Source organism: Gobius niger, assembly GCF_951799975.1.
Source record: "Gobius niger genome assembly, chromosome: 5".
NCBI lineage: Eukaryota > Metazoa > Chordata > Actinopteri > Gobiiformes > Gobiidae > Gobius > Gobius niger.
Window position 1 is genome coordinate 27,554,783 of NC_136856.1, and position 18,211 is coordinate 27,572,993.

An 18,211-nucleotide genomic window follows, 5' to 3' on the forward strand; every position below is an offset into this window, starting at 1 on the left:
AATTTCAAAGGGACTATATGGAGTTTAAAAATGTCAAAATTATGCATTTTCCTCCCCCTACATGTTCTAACAATGTCCTAAGGTGTAGAATGAGCCCAGACCTGTTCACCACAACTGCCTCTAAAATCCTGCACTGTCACTCAAAAGGGTGTTAATTCAGGTCCGAAGTGCTTAACATAGAAGGTGCAGTTACACGTATGACCTGAGGTGGCAGTAGTGAGTATAAAATGGCCAACTTGCATCTAGCCCCTTTAAGGTAATGAATGTGGAAATATTTGTACAAATGTGTGTTTTAAAGCCACAAATATGCAAATGATCACTTCAGTATTAAGGTTAGGATTAGGCTAACCCTAACCCTCTTGTACATTGGTTGTTTAGGGGGAATAAAGCAAACTGTATCTTACACTCTTCTAGTATGTTAACATGATTATCACAAGTGCCTTGTAGTCTGATAATAAACTTGCGTACTACAGAATCTCTGAAGCCCGCACCAACCCTTTTGGAGCTGTCGCAGTTTATATTTGTCAATTGTTTCCATTGTTCTGGATCGCTATTTCTCAGACACACCTCCCTAAGTGCATCGCTGCTTTAGGGACATTTGTTTTCATTTTCCATGTCCACGTGCCTGCAGGCCCATCAATAACCTACAGCTAGCATCTGGACCGAAAGAAGCCAAAGTGAATTGCCAACATTATTTTGTATATCGTGGGCCATTGTTGTGATTTTATTATACAGCCACACGATGATAGCTATCCAAGTACATCAACATCGATCAGTTGAGTTGACAGAACTTACTAGTACAGCACTTCGTTAGCTTCATGTCTTTCGTAGCGCACCGTCTCGCACATTACCCTGCGGAGAAAGAAAAAGTGATTAGTTCTGGCAACTGGGCTGAACGGCTAATGCTAGCACGTCTGAGTAAGAAGGTCTCGGGTTGAATTTCTGGGTCCGATGGATTTTTAAGTTCTCAAAGTGTCTGGGTGGGTTTCCTCCAAGTGCTGCAGTTTTACTCATGGCATTACATCCCAGCAAGGTACAAACTTGCCATCAATCCAGCTGAAAATTTGGAGACGAGTCCTGTCCTCCTGACAGGTTTGCCCTGTGGCACTGGTTGGAGAATGCAGAGGACAAATTTCCCATGAGTGGAGAATAAAGCTACACACAGCGACACAAAACATCCAATGTTACACCATTTACTGCACTGGATAACTTGGCGATATATTGCCCAAGTAGAAAGAGTGATTCTGAACTTGCAGGGAATAAAAGAAGACACTGTATACCAATTATATAAGTCGTAGTTAAAATGAAATAGTTCAATATTCAGTCAGTTCAACATTTTTTATGATGCCTGGGTGGATGCAGCACAACACCAGTCTTGTGAGCAGGGTCACTAGGCAGATCTACAGTAGCAGCTGATGGGCGAATGCTCCGCCAAAGGCCATAAAAACACACAGTGATTTATAAAGAGCTTGTGGACAAATGTCAGCGGTTCACAGGAGCACCGTCTCTCACACATCACTGACGTGGGGTCTGCGAGGCGTTTTCTTCTGACGGCACACGGCTCTATCCTGGTGGAGAATGTGAAAAATGATCATGTTTCCATTGCAAAAAAAGCAACTCTGATCACAAATGTAGGGTGACATCACTTGGGATATCTTGGAAAATGCCTTAAAGGAGCCATGTCAAGTTTTTATCATCTTTTAACCATGATGTAATATAAAACAAAATGCCTGGGTTTGTATTTTGCTTCATTCTAGGGCATTCACGGCAGTTAGATAAAAATAATACTTTAAATGCACCAATATGCACCAATACACACTAATGGAATCACAAAGAAGAAGCTAACAGGCTAACGGGCAAAGCTAACTGCGGGCTAGCGCCACTTAAACTGTATTTACAGCCAAGTATGAGTGAAAAAATGATCTGCATTGTGTAATTGGATGTACAATATCCCTCTCTCCCTTTGTCTTTTCTGTCAGCGTAGTATTTACTCACAGACAATTAATAAATAAAAAAACACAACATGCTACTACACCTGCAGTGGTGCTTATGGAGCTATAAATATGCCGCTGACAGAAAAGACGAAGGGAGAGAGGGATATTGTACATCCAATTACACAATGGAGATAATTTTGTCACTCAAACTTGGCTGTAAACACTGCTAATGTGGTGCTAGCTCACAGATAGCTTTGCTCGTTAGGTTGTTAGCTTCTTCTTTGTGATTCCATTGGTGTGTATTGCACCGCTGGGTCGGAGCAGGGAAAGTTGCAATCATGGTTTTCTGGCCAGAGACATCAGAAGGAGGTGAAAGACCTCCCAATCATTCCATTAACACTTGTATTACCCCCAGAGGAACTACGAAAAGGATTTATTAAGGTAAACAAGTTACTTAGTACTGCTTTAAACTTCAGGATGGAGCTGCATGACTTTGGACTGATGTCAAATGGCGATTTTCAAACAAATAAATGCAATTGCCAGTTTTAAAAATAATATTGAGACAACAGCACATTTCAAACACATCCATGAACATTAGCATTTGAGATGAAGACTGAAGATCTCTTTCAAATAGGTTTGGTCCGGATTACCAGCTATGTAAATATTTCAGCCTTTCGTGGATGGATTTAATTTTATACATTTTTTTGGTTGATGGTGGAAATTGGAGGCACCCCACCCAGGCACGGCACATCTTGCAGGGCACCTACCCTGCCCAGAAATCCCAAGACCTCTTTGATAAGTGGCAAGAGTGCCAGTTAGTTTAGAAGTGGAATGTAGCTATAGTGGTGCTGTCGCCACTATAGCTACATTCCACATTCCACTTGTAGCTTTCTAAACTCATCTCATGCTTTCCCAAAGAGACTGAAGTGCTCCCTTTACTCTGTAGTAAACAGTAGCAGACCCAAACACAGAATGAGCTTGAAAAAGACACACAAAAACAGCCTGGGGGCGGAAAACCATGCTGTGCCCTGGATTGCAAAACATCATAATGCTAAAAGACAAAAAAGTCACTGTGAAAAGGCTGTACCGCAGACCAATATGGGGGGGGGCTATAATCTTATGGTTAGTGGTATGTCTGCGTGGCTTTTTTAATTGGCAGGGAACTAAGCTGGTAGAAGAATCCGATTGGCCGGTTTGGGTGCTAAGGGGACATTCCAATCGCTCTGAACTGGGGAGAAGGGAGGGGAGGCGAAGAGAAGTGGAGTCAGAGCTCTCGAGGGGTCACCCGATGGAATGTTCCAGTTCGCGGGTCACGTCCAGTCACATTATTCCCGCCGGTCAGGAATAATCCACATGTATGTGCTCACGAGGCGTGCAGCATGGGAAGTTTGGACATGGAGTGTTTGAGGGAAGGCGACGGGCAGGGTGACAGAGGAGCAAAAAGCAAAGTCGTGTTGCTGCTGTGTGTGAAGTTGGGCGGGGAGAGTTGGGAGCAGCGCCTAAAGCTTGTCTGGATCGTAAAGCCCGTTCCAAAAGGAAAGTGTTATGCAACGGTCACAGCGAGGGCTTCCTGTGAAAAGTACAGTCTTTGGTCTGGGTTACAAAAGTGACTTGGACTTCAATGTTTTGATGGATATGGTTTTGTGCTGTAAGTCTAGACTAGAGATGGACCAATCATGTTTTGTTGCTTCTGATACCATTTCTGGGGGTTTGAGTATTTGTTGATATCTGATATTAACCAATACCAACAGACTTGCTTAAAAGTGGCTACTTTGACTTTGAGTGAAAAAAAAGTAAATAGTTTCTCCAGTGTGAGATGAAATAAAGGGTTACCATTTCTTGCAAACGAGATGTTACAGATCAATTATATCTATTGATAAACTAATGGAAAAACATTAAACTAGTATCCAAGGACTTTTATACGCCAAATATCCTTGAGTAATGACCGGCTTTAGTTACATTAATAAATAACTCACATAAAGTGATCTGATCATTACAGATATGCAAGATAACAGCAGTTCATAAACTAAATTACAAACACTTGGCCGCTCCAGCAGTGGCCGATATAATTTATTTCATTGCTTTAGGTGACCCAATCATGGTTTCTCTCCCAGCCTTGATAAGTTGGCGTTAGCATTTGCATGCTGTTGCTAGCCAAAAGATCAAGATAACTCATTTAGTTGGTGAAAGTTGTGTTTCTAAAGTAGTGAGAGGCAAAGCAGGTATTGGTTCAGCATCGGATATTTGGAGCCGATATCCTGATTTTTTCCAGTATCGGTTCTGATTTCTGTATCAGTATCGGCTAACACCAAATTTAAATGGTTAGTTCATTTGAACAATAATCAGATAAAATACTTTTTATTTGATCACATCAAAATACCGCGCTTTCGGACATATAAAGCACACGAACAAAAAACAACTCAAAACGACGACATTTTATCTTGGGAAAACAAGCTTCCTCGTTCACATAAATGCAGCATGAATACGAGCAAATCTGTGTCAAAACCGTAGTATAAATTGCCTAATTATTCAAACCAAAAGATTCAAAATGATGGTGGCAATGGATCCGCTTTTGGCTACTGAGATTCTGTTTTGGAAAGAGAAGAGCTCTATGGGCCAGTGGCAGACTGTCCTGAAAAGGGAGTGTTCAAATTCAAATAGTTAAATTTGACCAGTTGGTATAGATGCATAATCTTCTTGTACAATGCTGGGTGGTCCTAAACTGTGATGGAAGCTTCAAGCTAGTATCCAAGAAACTTATCACAAGCCGTTCAGCCTGATACTGCACGTTTGCCTGGATCTACGGTATCTGTAATTTTTACCTTAGCTGATGTTCTCTGAGATTTGACAGGGCCTCCATCCCATGCAGGTAAGAGTAGACGATCTCCAGGTCCTGTAAGGAAACAGACAGAGATGTTGTCAGAGAAGAATTGAGTTACTTATTTCAACAGAGAAGCTAATGTGGCTGGATTATTCTACATAAGTAAGAATGTAATCGGTATTGCTTTCATCATGTGGGCAATCACACAAAGCTAGAATGTCTGGAGCATGAAGTTTCACAACATTAACTGAAGGTGAGACAGACAGATTTTGATGTCATCAAAATCTTAGACGTGTATAAAGTTTGGTGGATGTTGAACAAGGTAATGAACAAAAAGGTGCATTACATTTTCTTTGAGTGGATTGTAGGTGGTTGCAAGATGGCTGCACCAGCAAATAGCCTCTCTTTTCATTCTACAATTAGCTTTAAAAGACACTCAAGCTACAACACATTAGCGAACAGTGCATTAAGCATTTTAATGTCTATGGATTTACTGCTGGTGAAACACGCCATAAAGTCACCTTCAACCATAATGAATATTGACTTTCAAATCCCAAAAGAATTCGATATGAACGCCATCGCCAAACATGTGTTTAACTAAATCATTAGCATGTATATTAGCCACACATTCATTTAAACAATGGACAACATTTACACTTAATATACTGTATATGTGACTAAGCCTTAGCATAGAGAGCAATACACGAGGGGTGAACATGTAATCATTATGGATAAGAAATTGCTATCTGAATGGTTGCAATGTTCATTTGTGAATAGTAAAGGTCTGATGCAAACACGTGATTAGGGCAGTATGGTATCCAAACTGTTTTTTAGAAAAACAAGTGGAAAAATTGGGGGGAAATTTGGGAGAAAAAAATATGGCAAAACGGTGAGAATAATTAGGACCAAAAATGGGGGGGAATGAAAAAAAAAAATGGGGAAAAAATCTGAAAAATTGGGGAACAAAACATTCGGTTTTAACTCTTTACTTTACAGTATGTGAAGAAGTATCATGCTAATTGTATTTCAGTGCCATAGAAAAAAATGAATAAAACATTTTATGAAACTAATGGTCTAATTGTGTCTCAGGGCTCTTTGAATCACTGACATCAATCTCTGACGCCTGGGATGAAGAGTTGTCAGGAAAAACTACTGAAAAAGGACGTTCCACATTATTAAGCAGACCATAATTTTCAAGCAATATGGGAAAGAAAAAGGATCTCTGCTGATGATAAGCGTGAAACAGTTGAATGCCTTGGACTAGGTATGAAAACCTTCGATATTTCATGAAAGATTAAGCGTAGTCATCGTACTGTTGAGAGTTGTGTGGTTGATTCAGAGCACACGCAGGTTTGTGAAGATAAAGGCACAATGAGGACGGTTTCTGCCAGACAAACACATCAGATTAAGCACACAGATATTTGAAGCTGCTGGTGCCTCTGGAATCTCCTGAACATCAAGGTGTAGGAGTTGCAGTTGTGCATAAACCTTCGATCTGGCCTCCCCTAAACTGTTCATTGAATGCTGATGAGCAGAAACAGCTTTTTCAGAAGTTTTTCCCTTAACTTGGCTTACCTGACAATTAATGATCACAACTGTCTGAGATTGAGATCAGTTATTCAAAGAGCCCTGAGACGCAATACCATCCATGAGTTTAATTGATTTTTTTTACGGCACTGAAATACAATTCGCATTATAATTCTTAACATAGTGCCATTCAAAAAAGCCGCTCTGACATGGACGTCACATCACTATTAAAAAGCCATTTCCCACTATTACGTAGACATTTCCCAGAAGACAGCGATGCCGACATATGTTACCAGGCATTGGAATGGAAAGCAATACACCGACTCAAGATTGGACAAAAATAAATAAATAAAGCAAGCAAACTCCATTCAATTACAGCATCAAGTGACCCAGTGAGCAGAGCGAGGGGATTGTCTGGCAGCGCTCCAGCGGCGAGAGGTGAGACAGAGTGGGCCTTTCTGAGAGCTGGCAGGAGATACAGCCCCTCCACTATATCCAGTATCCAGGGCCGCACACTCGCCCGCCTGTGTGTCCGCGAACAAGACACTGGTCCGAGCCACTGGGACGTCTTTGTTATATGGGGATAGGAGACAGGCGAGCGAGGAGGGGGGGGGAACAGTGAAGTGAAGAGTGAAGTCTATGTTGGGAGGGAAAAAATGTTGCAAAAATGTCGACTGCTGCATTGGCGCGGGGGTAAAGAAAGGCAACTATTGTGAGCTGTGAGGAAGGGCTTTAAGATAAACACAACTGGATCGAAATTGTGATTTGAATGGATGCGAGTAGCAAATCGCATAGACTGCAATTACACTGCCTGACTGAAAAAAAAAGTCACGCTCTTCCATTATCAATACTGTAAGATTTTGCTGCAGCCCTGCATCTTTTGGCATTGCACAAGCTTATTGAAACGATGCCACAGCGAATGCATGCTGTAATCAAAACTAGAGGCGCTACCACCAAATATTAGTGGGTGTTTGTTTTGTTTTTTTTAGCTTTTTTTTTTGTCTAGCAGTATATTTGGACAGTATACAATATTAGTCACAACAGTAAATGACAGATAAACTTTTTTTTTTGGCTCAAAGTTTATTTTCTGTCTTTTATTACAATAAAATGTAATACTTTTTTTGCTGCAACATGTGTAATTTATGTTTATCTAGAGTCGCAATTGCCCAATGTATTGAATTTTACATTTGATTATTATTTTGACAGGGGACGCATGCATTTCTTGTATTAGTTTAGTGCGGTTTTGTCTACAGTATACGCACTTTAATACGTTTACCCCATGAGAATTTGCATGCATCATTATTACTTTTACCTTAACGCAAGTGGGAAAAACAAAGTTCTTCCCTCACAGACTCCCGAAGCCACATTTCCATTGCAAACGACAGCCTTATTTCAATGTAGCGGTCGAACTAGTCACCACTTTCCCACAGCCAACCCAAATAAACAGTCCATTCCCTGAGGTCTGAGCAGCGCAGACCTGATTACATCACACGGGCTGAGCAGAACCTCTTGTTCCAGAGGGGACGTGTGTCTGTGGCCCTTTACGCTCACAGGCGCTGCCACCGCGTGAAAGGTAAACATCTACTGACGCCTACTGGTGGAAGCCGGAAACTGCAACCATATTGTTTAATTCACGTTCGACTTCCATTTGGGGTATGTTATTGTTTTACATGACAAAAAACAACTTTTGATATCTATATTTTTTTATGTTTAGGTGAATGACATACAATTACTGCAACAAGTGGGTTTAATGCACCACGTAAAAAAAAATGTCTAAAACTACTACTGCTAAACTACTTTAAATCTTTCCATTATTAGCACCTCTATTCCATTGTCAACGCGTAAAAGCAATGACACCATTTCCAAACATATTTTCACTTGAATCCACACCGACATCCATCCCATCTTGAACGCCATGTGTGGAGACAGGCACTGCCCCCACTTCGGTCTAGACAGAGAGGAGGGGTGACTTCTGCAGACCAGTGTCTCCTATGCGTGACATAACATCCTTTAATTATCTGAAGCCTTATTTACGGATTTGTTTTTGAAAGCACACCCTTGTCCCCAAAATGCCAGGTCATAAGCCTTCCACAAATTGTATACCGTTTCACTGAGGCTGCTTTGTGAGACTGCAAAAGTAGCCAATGAGATTAACTTGGAAATGCGATATGGTCGTGTAGGTTCCTGCCAATAATCTATCAAGGGCTGCGAGCTTATTGTAATGAATTTGAAACAGTGTTAATTACGTTGACTGAAATATTTCGGCATAATTTTAGTCAAATATTTTTGCTGACTACAAACTAAAATAAAAACTATGAGACTAGAACTATGACTAAAATGTCCAGATATTTTGGTCGACTAAAATATGAAAGGAAATGAAGAGACTAAAATCATCCACACTTTAAAGGGACTATACAGAGTTTAAAAATGTTAAAAGTAAGTATTTTCCTCCCCCTACATGTTCCAACAATGTCCTAAGGTGTAGAATGAGCCCAGACCTGTTCGCCACAACTGCCTCTAAAATCCTGCACTGTCACTCAAAAAGGTGTTAATTCGGGTCCGAAGTGCCGTCATGCACGAGCTTAAATATAGATGCTGCAGTTACAAGTATGACCTGAGGTGGCAGGTAAAAGATAAAATAGATAATAGATAATAGATAAAATGGCTAACTTGCATCTAGCCCCTTTAATGACAGTTTGAAAGAGCCTCATATCCTTAAGATTCACTGCCACAGGAACAGCTCTGAGCTTTGTTCATGTGGGAGAAGCTCCATAAAACAGAGGATATTCATTAAATATGATCATAATAAATATTATAAATGCAAAGCCGACTAAGACGAGTTCAGTCGGCTAAATTTACATACAATTTTAGTATTAAAAACTAGACTAACTAAAAGCAGACTGACTTCAAAACTGCTAAATCTTGCCTAAAATTAAACAATATTTTTGTCAAAAGAGAAATCGCAATTGCATTTGTTATTTTTGCAATTAATACCGACTTGCAAAAGCTGCTAATGTTGTAGGTACTTTGTGTCCTTTTTATGATAAAATGTGGTGTTGTTCCGTCTTTCTCCAGTAGATGGCGGTGTCGTAAGTTCCTTTGCTCACGCAGCCTCACAGTGACATCAGACTGAAAAAGAGCGCCACTCAAACAGCAAGAACCATCAATTGTGGCTTGACTCGCAAATATTTCAGATCGACTGTACGGAAGGAATGAGAAAAGGACCCCGTCTTTTCCATTCTCGAGGCCCTGCAATTTGTTGGACTTTGCCTCAATAGCCTAAACCATATGTAATGATTAGGTATTTCACAATAATTACTGAATATCGCATTTCTACATGGACTCAGTCGCAATCCTACGTCTTTATTTGCATTAGAGGGGATTTTTTTTTTTTTGTCAGCTGGTGCTCTCCCAAAATGAAGTACAACAGAGCCATGTTACTGTGCAAAAACTCACCAAAACAAGATACAGACGGCATCTCTGGAATCGCCCATATATGGTCATGTTTGAAAACAGTTAAGGGGGAAAACAATTTTGAAAAAAATCCAAACTTTCTCTAATTATTCAAAAACTACTTTAACAAATGCTGAATTATGAATATAGTTTCTACTAAATAAAGATACAAGACATGGAGAGGAGCAAAGTGGTTCAACAGCCCATAAATACATTTTAAAAAACGGAGAATGCTAACAGGATGCTACATGTTAGCATCGGGCTAATGCCAACGGTTAGCTAGCGCTAGCTACAACTGCCTTTTATCCACTTCTACTGAACAATCTGCTGTGAGAAAATATCCATATGGACCCGATTTACACTTGACTTTATTTGTATGTGAAAAATAAGTTCATATTCCACCAGAAAAATGGCTAAAAAGAGTGAAAATTTGTGTTTCCCAAAAGATTCTATTTTCCCCCTCGGCGAAGCCACGCCCCCTTCTATGACGAGATCCCGTCTGTATCGATGTAAGACTTGACCAACTTTACTTTCTTTCTTAGATAACAAGGATTTATGTTTACTCTCAAGTTGGAAATTTACATACAGGAATATATAACCAACTGTACAATGTTTGGCTAAGGCTGACTCACAAATTGATTAAAAAAAACGTGAAAGTTAGCATGGTTTTGTAACACCTAGCGTAACCTCTGACTCCACAGACTGATAATGTTTGCATAGAGGTCAGCAGGTAAGCAAGGGAAATTAGGTCATGTAAAGTGTGGCTTCTGGTACGGTTACCGCATAGGAGATTTGAAAACGAACAACACTGTAACAATTTATGTAACACGGTCCACACGGTTCTATGATACTGACAATGAGCAATACTGAACCCAGAAGTAGCACCGATGCTAAAAAAAACCCAATAAGCCTGGGGGAGGCTAAAATTCCAGATCCCTTTGCTCTCCGAAAACTGTCAAACGTGCTTGTGATCTCATAATCGCTGAGAAGAGGGATGTTAGTGATGTATTAGGGAAGTTAGGAAAACAGCTTGGACCACAACTGCCAATTTAAAATGATTAGTCTCCATTTTCTTGGTTTGAAAAACTTTTGCTTGCTATCTTTGGCTCCTTAGGCTAATCATAAAGCAGGGGAAATGACTTCTGACTGCTTTGTAAAGATGCTAGATAGGACTGAATGTAGACAGGCTATAGGCTTAGACTGAAGAATGTTGAAAGGCATTTGAACTAAGCCCCAAAATCCCAAGCCAAGCGGTGCACCTCCCCATATCTGACCTCTATATAGCTCCAGCAGAGGAGGAAGCAGGCTGATCAAACTAAGCTTGTCACTCATCCATAAACTAGGCCACTGAAGAGGTCCACTTCCACTCTTATTGTACTTGTGTGGGTGAAAAAAAAAAAAAAAAAAAAAGATTCAAGGCAAACTGCTAACTTTCTAGTGGCCTCTTGTGTGTGTGAAGTTTTATCAGAATTCTGCTCACAGCGGCTAATCCGGCCCCCTTCCTTTTCCAAGATAATCTTTCCTGGAATAAAGGTGCCCCCCTAACAGAAAGGAAAACATTCCAAGATTCTGTTCAAGATAAGCAACAACCTGAGACATAAATCAAAGTGGCTAACATTCGACAGGATTCCTAGAATTCCTCAGTGTGCTTAAACGTCAAATGTTATTTCCTCAGTGCAGCGCAACAATATGTCATGACTGACTGTAGCACTTGGGTGCTGGGAGTCATGCTACTGCTAACAGTAAAATGTAGCCAGACAAGCACACATTTCCGCTTAAGGATGGAAATCATTGAAAGATTTTTCGTAGGGGCTTTGCAAACTTCCCCACACTTTTGCACTGATAATTCATGTTAATGCTAACACTTGTGCTAACTTTAAACAGGCAAGCTAACAGTAAAATGTAATCATGCAAACACTGCCAAAGGATGCAAAACATTACAATGGAACTTCTATGTTATGGGATTTGTAAACTCCCTCTCAACACTTATGCTAAGTTTAAATTTAAAACGTAGCCACAACAAAGACATTTCTGCTTAGTAAGTAGAAGGTGTTCAGGGCTTTAAATGACTTTTTGACACATAGACTGGTGTTTCATATATTACGCTAATTCCAATTTAAAGGCACACTCACTGTAAAATGTAGCCGAACAAGCAAAAGCATTTCCACTAAATGATGCATATCATACATTAACGTTTGCCGAGGGCTTTGCAAGTACGACTTTTTCCACACATCGTCCAAGATATGTTCAATATCAACTTAACAGTTTTTGGTCTCATCACTGAACTCCAGCATCAATAAAACAAACTGTGCTACAGCAATAAAAACAGATAAGACTAAAATGTAGAAAGTCGTGTTTTTCAGGTGTGCATAACATTACAGCGGGTTAAGGTGCAAAAAGTGCATAACCTCATTAAACATCGTGTGCCTTATGCAAGGCTGAAGAGAACAGGATGCAGTGTTGGGATTTATGCCAGTTTTCTGAATGGGAAGGGGCTGTGCGGGTCAAAGGGGTTGTTTTCTGTTGTATGGAGAGGGAATCCGGAAGAAACTCAGAAGAAACGTATGCAGCAGTTGTGAAAGTGACAACATTCAATCACAAGTGAGAAACAACAACAAAAAGCTAATAAACGAAATGTAGCATTTTAGTATTATATGCCAGGGAAAACACATAAGAAAGGAAACAAAATGACTGCATCTTAATAACATTTGTTTATAGAGGCCAGTCAGTCTGTTAGATTCACAAATGTATTAACTTGTGTAACGTATAACTTGGGAGACAAATCATCTAGAATTGGACAATGGCTTCGAGGAATATTGCCTCCAAGAGCAAGTCAACATAATATTTTTGACAAGCGTCTGCAGCCACCACCACTATGCAAATCTCACAATTCATTCATTCATTCGTTCCAAAGCGTGTTGTATTGGTGTGCTCAGGGTCAATGTAAACTGTGGTTAGCTGTGGCCTTGCTCTTATCTCCTTACACCACCGTGACTGCTGGCCAGATAGGAAGCTTTCTCTCCTCTGCAGCGCTTTCGCTGGCGCAAACGCTCAATCCATTTATTCATTTTAGCTCTGGCTGCGTCCAGATAACAGAGCTACACGTACATCCATCACTCCGCTGTCGACGCGCTTTAAACGGAACGCAAACCAACGGGAACCTCGTCAAAACAATGGCGCACAGTGGGGGAGACTGGAGGTGAAAGTGAAGATGGCAGACACAACGGATTCGTGGTTGTAGAGGTTTGCCAAAAGAAAATACATTTTGGCTTTAAATTGCAATGTAAGTCACTCAACATAAGATCCGCAAAATGTATAACAGCTATGGAGCTTCTATCTCGCAATTGAAGTGTTTTACATGTGGAGACTAGGCGGTAAAAAAAATGACCCTAAAATAGATAGATATTTTTAGAATTTCACTCTCCTGGAATATAGACATTTATTATCATTCACTCTGACATATAAATCTGTGGTTCTGCGCCAACACACTGTTTAATCTGTGTCAGGAGACTAATGCTCTGAATGGCGGTGGTGATGTTTTTATATTGTTCATGAACGGCCAATTAAGCCATAAAGTGTGATAAAAGCTGACACGGCTGGCTGCAGGAGGCGCGGCGTGGCCCTGTGAGAGCGCGCCAGCAGAGGGTAAATCAATGATCCTGTCTCCTTTGTTGACAACATTAACATCTCCAGCCGTCTACGTTTGTACAAGCTGCCCTGACTGTTAGCTCACTGCTGCCGAGGAAAATCTCCCAAGTCTGACGGGGGCCCGTAATGTACGAGAACAGAACTGTAGCAGAACTTGATGTCATACTGGCTGTATGACATCAACAGAAGAATGGCAGGAACATTGCCACACCAGGGATCTAAATTCAGAGTTCATACAGGAAGCCCATCTGGAGGGTTTAGGATATCCTCGGAGTGAAAACAATGACAGAATCTCGCCAGCCCCTCTACAGTAGATGAAAAGCAGAAAATCCAGATGGCATTTACTGTACGTTGACGATCGGTACTCAGAAACGGTCGTACTTCCTGTTTACCTTTGGCTTCGGTTTCATGATCAGGTGCCGCTTTCGAGTTGAGATAGGGTGTTGGTTTTTGCAGTGTTACGAGTAAAAACAAAACTGCCGAGTGGGAACTGGAACATGAAAGTACATGACCTGCAGTTGCACCAAAAGCACCAGGTGTAGCTAAATCTGCGAGCTGTAGGCGAGAAAGGAAATAGCCAGTGGCAACACATTTTTTGCGCCAAAGACAAAAACTCGTGCAACTATTTCATCATGACTGAAAAGGGGTCAAGTGGAACATTGAGGTCTAAGGAAGTCAATAAATCAATTCACGCCTATGCGCACCACAGCTAAATGGCCAACGGAGGCTGTGGGGGCGCAAAGGAAGCTGTTGCTAGCGGTCTCGCCTTACAGCAAGAAAGTCCCTGCAGGTTGGATTTTTGGGTTGGATATGGCCTTTCATGGACTTCTCTTGGTCTGTAAGGGCAGTTGCTCTGGTTACCCTCAAACATTATGTATACTGCGTATGTTTGTGTTTCCATCGTAGTAGAGATGTTCTAAAATCGTCAACTGGGCTGGGTTATTGAGTAGAGGATGTTTCGCTGCTTATCTATCTTCAGAAGCATTTTCGTACACCTGACAACAGGAGCGACAAAAGGAAGTTTAAATGTCCTCTGTGCAATCAACCCAGTCCAGTCAACGAAGTTTGATCATCTTTTCTGCAATATCGTGTGTTAAGTTTTTGCTCTATACTGTTTGCACCGAGCGTTTGTGAGCAATAGGACTTCAACCCTTTGTGTGTTGACAATAAAGCCGACTTTAACCAACGCTCCAGCTGGCATAGAACGATGGGTCAAATGCAGAAAACAAATTTCCTTACGTGGACATTAAAAGGGCCATAAACTTATATCCTACTTCTGGAACTAATGCCACCTGCAACTTCAGAACAAATAACATTCTTAAGGTCTGTAAAGAAATATGAGAAAATGTAATTTGTGTGTCAATAATTGTGTTGGAGATGAATTACATGTACTGAGATATTGGTATTTAGAGATCCATCTTTTATCCCTTATCCATGTCTGTTTAAATTGGTGCTCCCGTTTCAGTCTAAAAGCACAAAGAGCATCAGTAATCTTTGGTGCCTTCTTAAAGAGGGTTTCTCCCACTGTATGTTATTTTGTATGTTTGTATTTTGTCAGTGTGACATGTTTAAGTTTGAGCTCCATACCACGTATAAAAAGAAGAGTAATAATGTCTCCAAATACAGAAGACTATCTGAGTATTTGCTTGTAAGACTGAAAGAATCGCTTCTGCTCTTCCTTCTCAAAAGGCACTGGCTTCTTTGTTGTTGCTTCACAGGTTTTTGTTCATCATGTTACACTTCCACTTCCCCACACTGATTCAATTCAAAAAGCATTTTCTGTGGTTTCCGTAAGAGCAGCCACAGCCCCTCTTATTTAATCAGTGAAAGATGTTCTGTAGGAGGTCAGAAATGATGAGCATCATGTCATTGAAGACCTTTATTCTGTTTTACTCAGGTTTGGCTTCCATCCCAGGAGCAACCGACAGGAGCTATTCTTATCAGGCCAACAGTGAGAGGCAGAGCGTGGCTGCCTGCTGGGAGGCATATGCGCTACAGTTGCTTCTGCCAGCAGACCTGTAAAGAACTTGTCTCAATGAGTTTTCACACCGTGTCACCACTCACTATAGTCAGATGGAGAGCTTTGTTACACTGTAAGCAATCTTTCACAAAGGAATGCTAAGAATTTATCAGTATAACTAGAGCTACAGTTCAGCTGTTCGTATCATAAGACAAACTTTGTAATCAGTGAACCCAGTACTTAACACAGCAAGTGAATGGTTTACTATAAAATAATCAAGTGAATAAAAGTAAATATCCTTTGGTGTTGCTCACTGAGTTACAATTAATCCACCCCAAAATAAAAATAAAAGCATTTCACTTCAGTTGTTTCTCTTGGTGAAAAATATCCTCCTCCTTTCCTCTCTCCTCGAACCAGAGTCATAACTTTGCTGGTAGCGGAAGATCACCGGCACTGGCTTTATTTTGGTAATCCACAGAAAAAAAATCACATTGTCTAGCCAAGTCTTATGAGTATGTTTGGAATCACTGGCATGTTCATAATGTTTTGAGGTTCACAGTGGAGTTGGTCTTGTGTTTTAGGAATATATAACCTGACAGGGAATTGCGCAGTGTGACTTTAATAAACAGACAGACAACAGATCCTTAAAATCTGATGTTTTCAAACTGTTGTCGATCAAAACCCACTGACTCTCTGACTCTTATGATTTATTATGACCTACAGTACATTCAAAATTTAGTAAGATGAGCCTGAACAGAAAACAATGTGGCAAGTTAGCAATATTCAATTCAGTAATATACTTGCCCAGCCAAAAATATTATTATAGCATGCTTTAATAATCCCTTAAAGAACCAATATGCTCATTGGCCCCCATAGTAAGACAAGTTGCTCATTCAAAATCCCAACTGAACCAACTGAACTTGCTCTAATTTTCAACATCCCATAAAACTAAAACAGAAACTATTCGGAGAACTATTTCAAATGCTCGTTTCAATTGATCGTATTAGCAAACATCTATGACCCCCCCGGGCCGGCTCAGAGGTTGCAAGCTCAAAGTTCAAACCCACATAACAAGCGAGTGATTGTCTGAAATCTGGGTCGTCCTCTTCCCCAATTGGCTCGAGGATTAATTTGTACTTTTCACAGCTACAGTCTGGAGCAGCAAACAACAACAAATCCCCCGAGAGCGCAGAGACTCGCGATTAGGATGGACACTCGCCAAGGATCAAGGTTTGGTAAGCATCTTAGACAGCACACAGGCGTAACGATCCGTAGCTTTCTCCCTCTGTTCGCTTTCACATCGCCCTGTTTTCATTCAAAGGTTGAAAAGCGAGAGGAGTTCTGACGCGCCTTGTCAGCGGCAGCTCCAAACTCTCACATGTACTCACTGACCTGGAAAACTTTGGGTTGCCTGGGGATTCAAGAGTAGCGGATGAGAGGCGCAGTGATGGAGTCCACACAAGTGTTTCCCCCAAACAGAGGGTTGGTAGTCAAGGTGTGGTCGCTGACAAATCTTTATGGGTCGCCGCAGATAGAGCAGTTTAATTGAGAGGCATGTTCTTTATTCGGTGTTTAAAGACAAGTAAATGAATGTTAACGGGTAAGAACAGATGCAACATAGTCTACTGTAAATCCTATAAAGGAAGGTGGGATCAGTTTGGCAGCATCTGGTGAAGACAATTGCCGTGCCAGCAGCTGAATGAACAGGTGACCACAGTGGCTTAAAGCACGACACATGATAACATTTGATACTATTTTTTTTGGGAATATTTTGCAAGTCTTTTGTCTGCTCCTATGGCACACAAAAAGATCTTCAGGATTTTTCAGGTTCTTCAGGTTTTTGTCTACGAACTATCCATTAACAATTGTTCCATAACACTGTTGCTGAGGGTGAGCCCTGACCCTGACCTGCAGTGAACGGTTTGTTAGAATCAAGTAGAAAGATTTCACAATGAGAAAGTTAACATTTGTTGTTGTTGTTTTGATGATCAAGTGTGGCTAAAGTCTGAAGTCTAAACAAGACTCTGCCGTAGGCTAGGCGGTGCTCAAGATGTTTGTTAGGCAGAATTGTCACAGTAATGACCGCAGTCTCAGTCCCCCCGACCCTGCCTTTATGTTAGGCTTGAGGCTGCTGCTAACTACCTCTGATTTGAGCAACCGCAACTCTTTCAAAGCATTTCAGTATTATGGAGGTTAGTGAGTAAAATAATACTTCCCGCACACTGCCAACCATGCAAAAATAGTTTATTAGGATTAGGTCAACGTTTCGGTCCTGAGACCTTCATCGGGCAAATTGCAGCAATTTGCCTGATGAAGGTCTCAGGACCGAAACGTTGACCTCATGACTCATGTACGCTGGGATTTTCCCTCATCTCCTACGCACCTGCCTTGAGTAACTGATGTGCAAAGTTTCTCTTCTATTTTGTAGTATTATAGAGGTCAAAGCCACAGTACTAACAACGTCATTCGCAGCTGGACATCAAGATCTCTCCAGTCGCCCGAGCGGCTTAATTCAAGGATGGATTGTATGCAGTGAGTGGATAAAAAACTTAACTAACTTAACCTAAGGAATCTGCATGCAAACCTGACCTTATGAACAAATAAAATGAGTGACAAAGACTCCTTTCGTACAGTGTTTCTTTGAATGTAAGTCCTCTTGAAAGATAACAGTATAGCATTTTTAACTTTATCCTTTTTTTCCTCCGACAAATGGCACCAGAGAATGAACCGATGAGTAACTGTCGATCACCAAAACATGTAACCTCCCACATATTAAATCAAACACACTTTAGTAACTATAACGACATTTGACATTTTGTGCACACCACTCTCATCATTAGACAGGGACCATCCTTTGAAGAGTTGACC

The 18,211-nt window shown here is 40.9% G+C and overlaps 1 protein-coding gene across 7 annotated transcripts in view; it reads right to left on the reverse strand.

The window, feature by feature from the left end:
- Positions 1 to 18,211, reverse strand: part of rapgef2b (Rap guanine nucleotide exchange factor 2b) — a 169,048-nt gene that overhangs the window by 120,117 nt on the left and 30,720 nt on the right. For all 7 annotated transcript variants that reach the window (XM_079557229.1, XM_079557228.1, XM_079557226.1 and 4 more), the window contains exons 2-3: positions 4,757 to 4,827; positions 796 to 852 (exon numbers count right to left, since the gene is read on the reverse strand). In XM_079557229.1, coding sequence (XP_079413355.1) covers positions 796 to 852; positions 4,757 to 4,827 — 128 coding nt within the window. The remainder of the gene's footprint in view (positions 1 to 795; positions 853 to 4,756; positions 4,828 to 18,211) is intronic.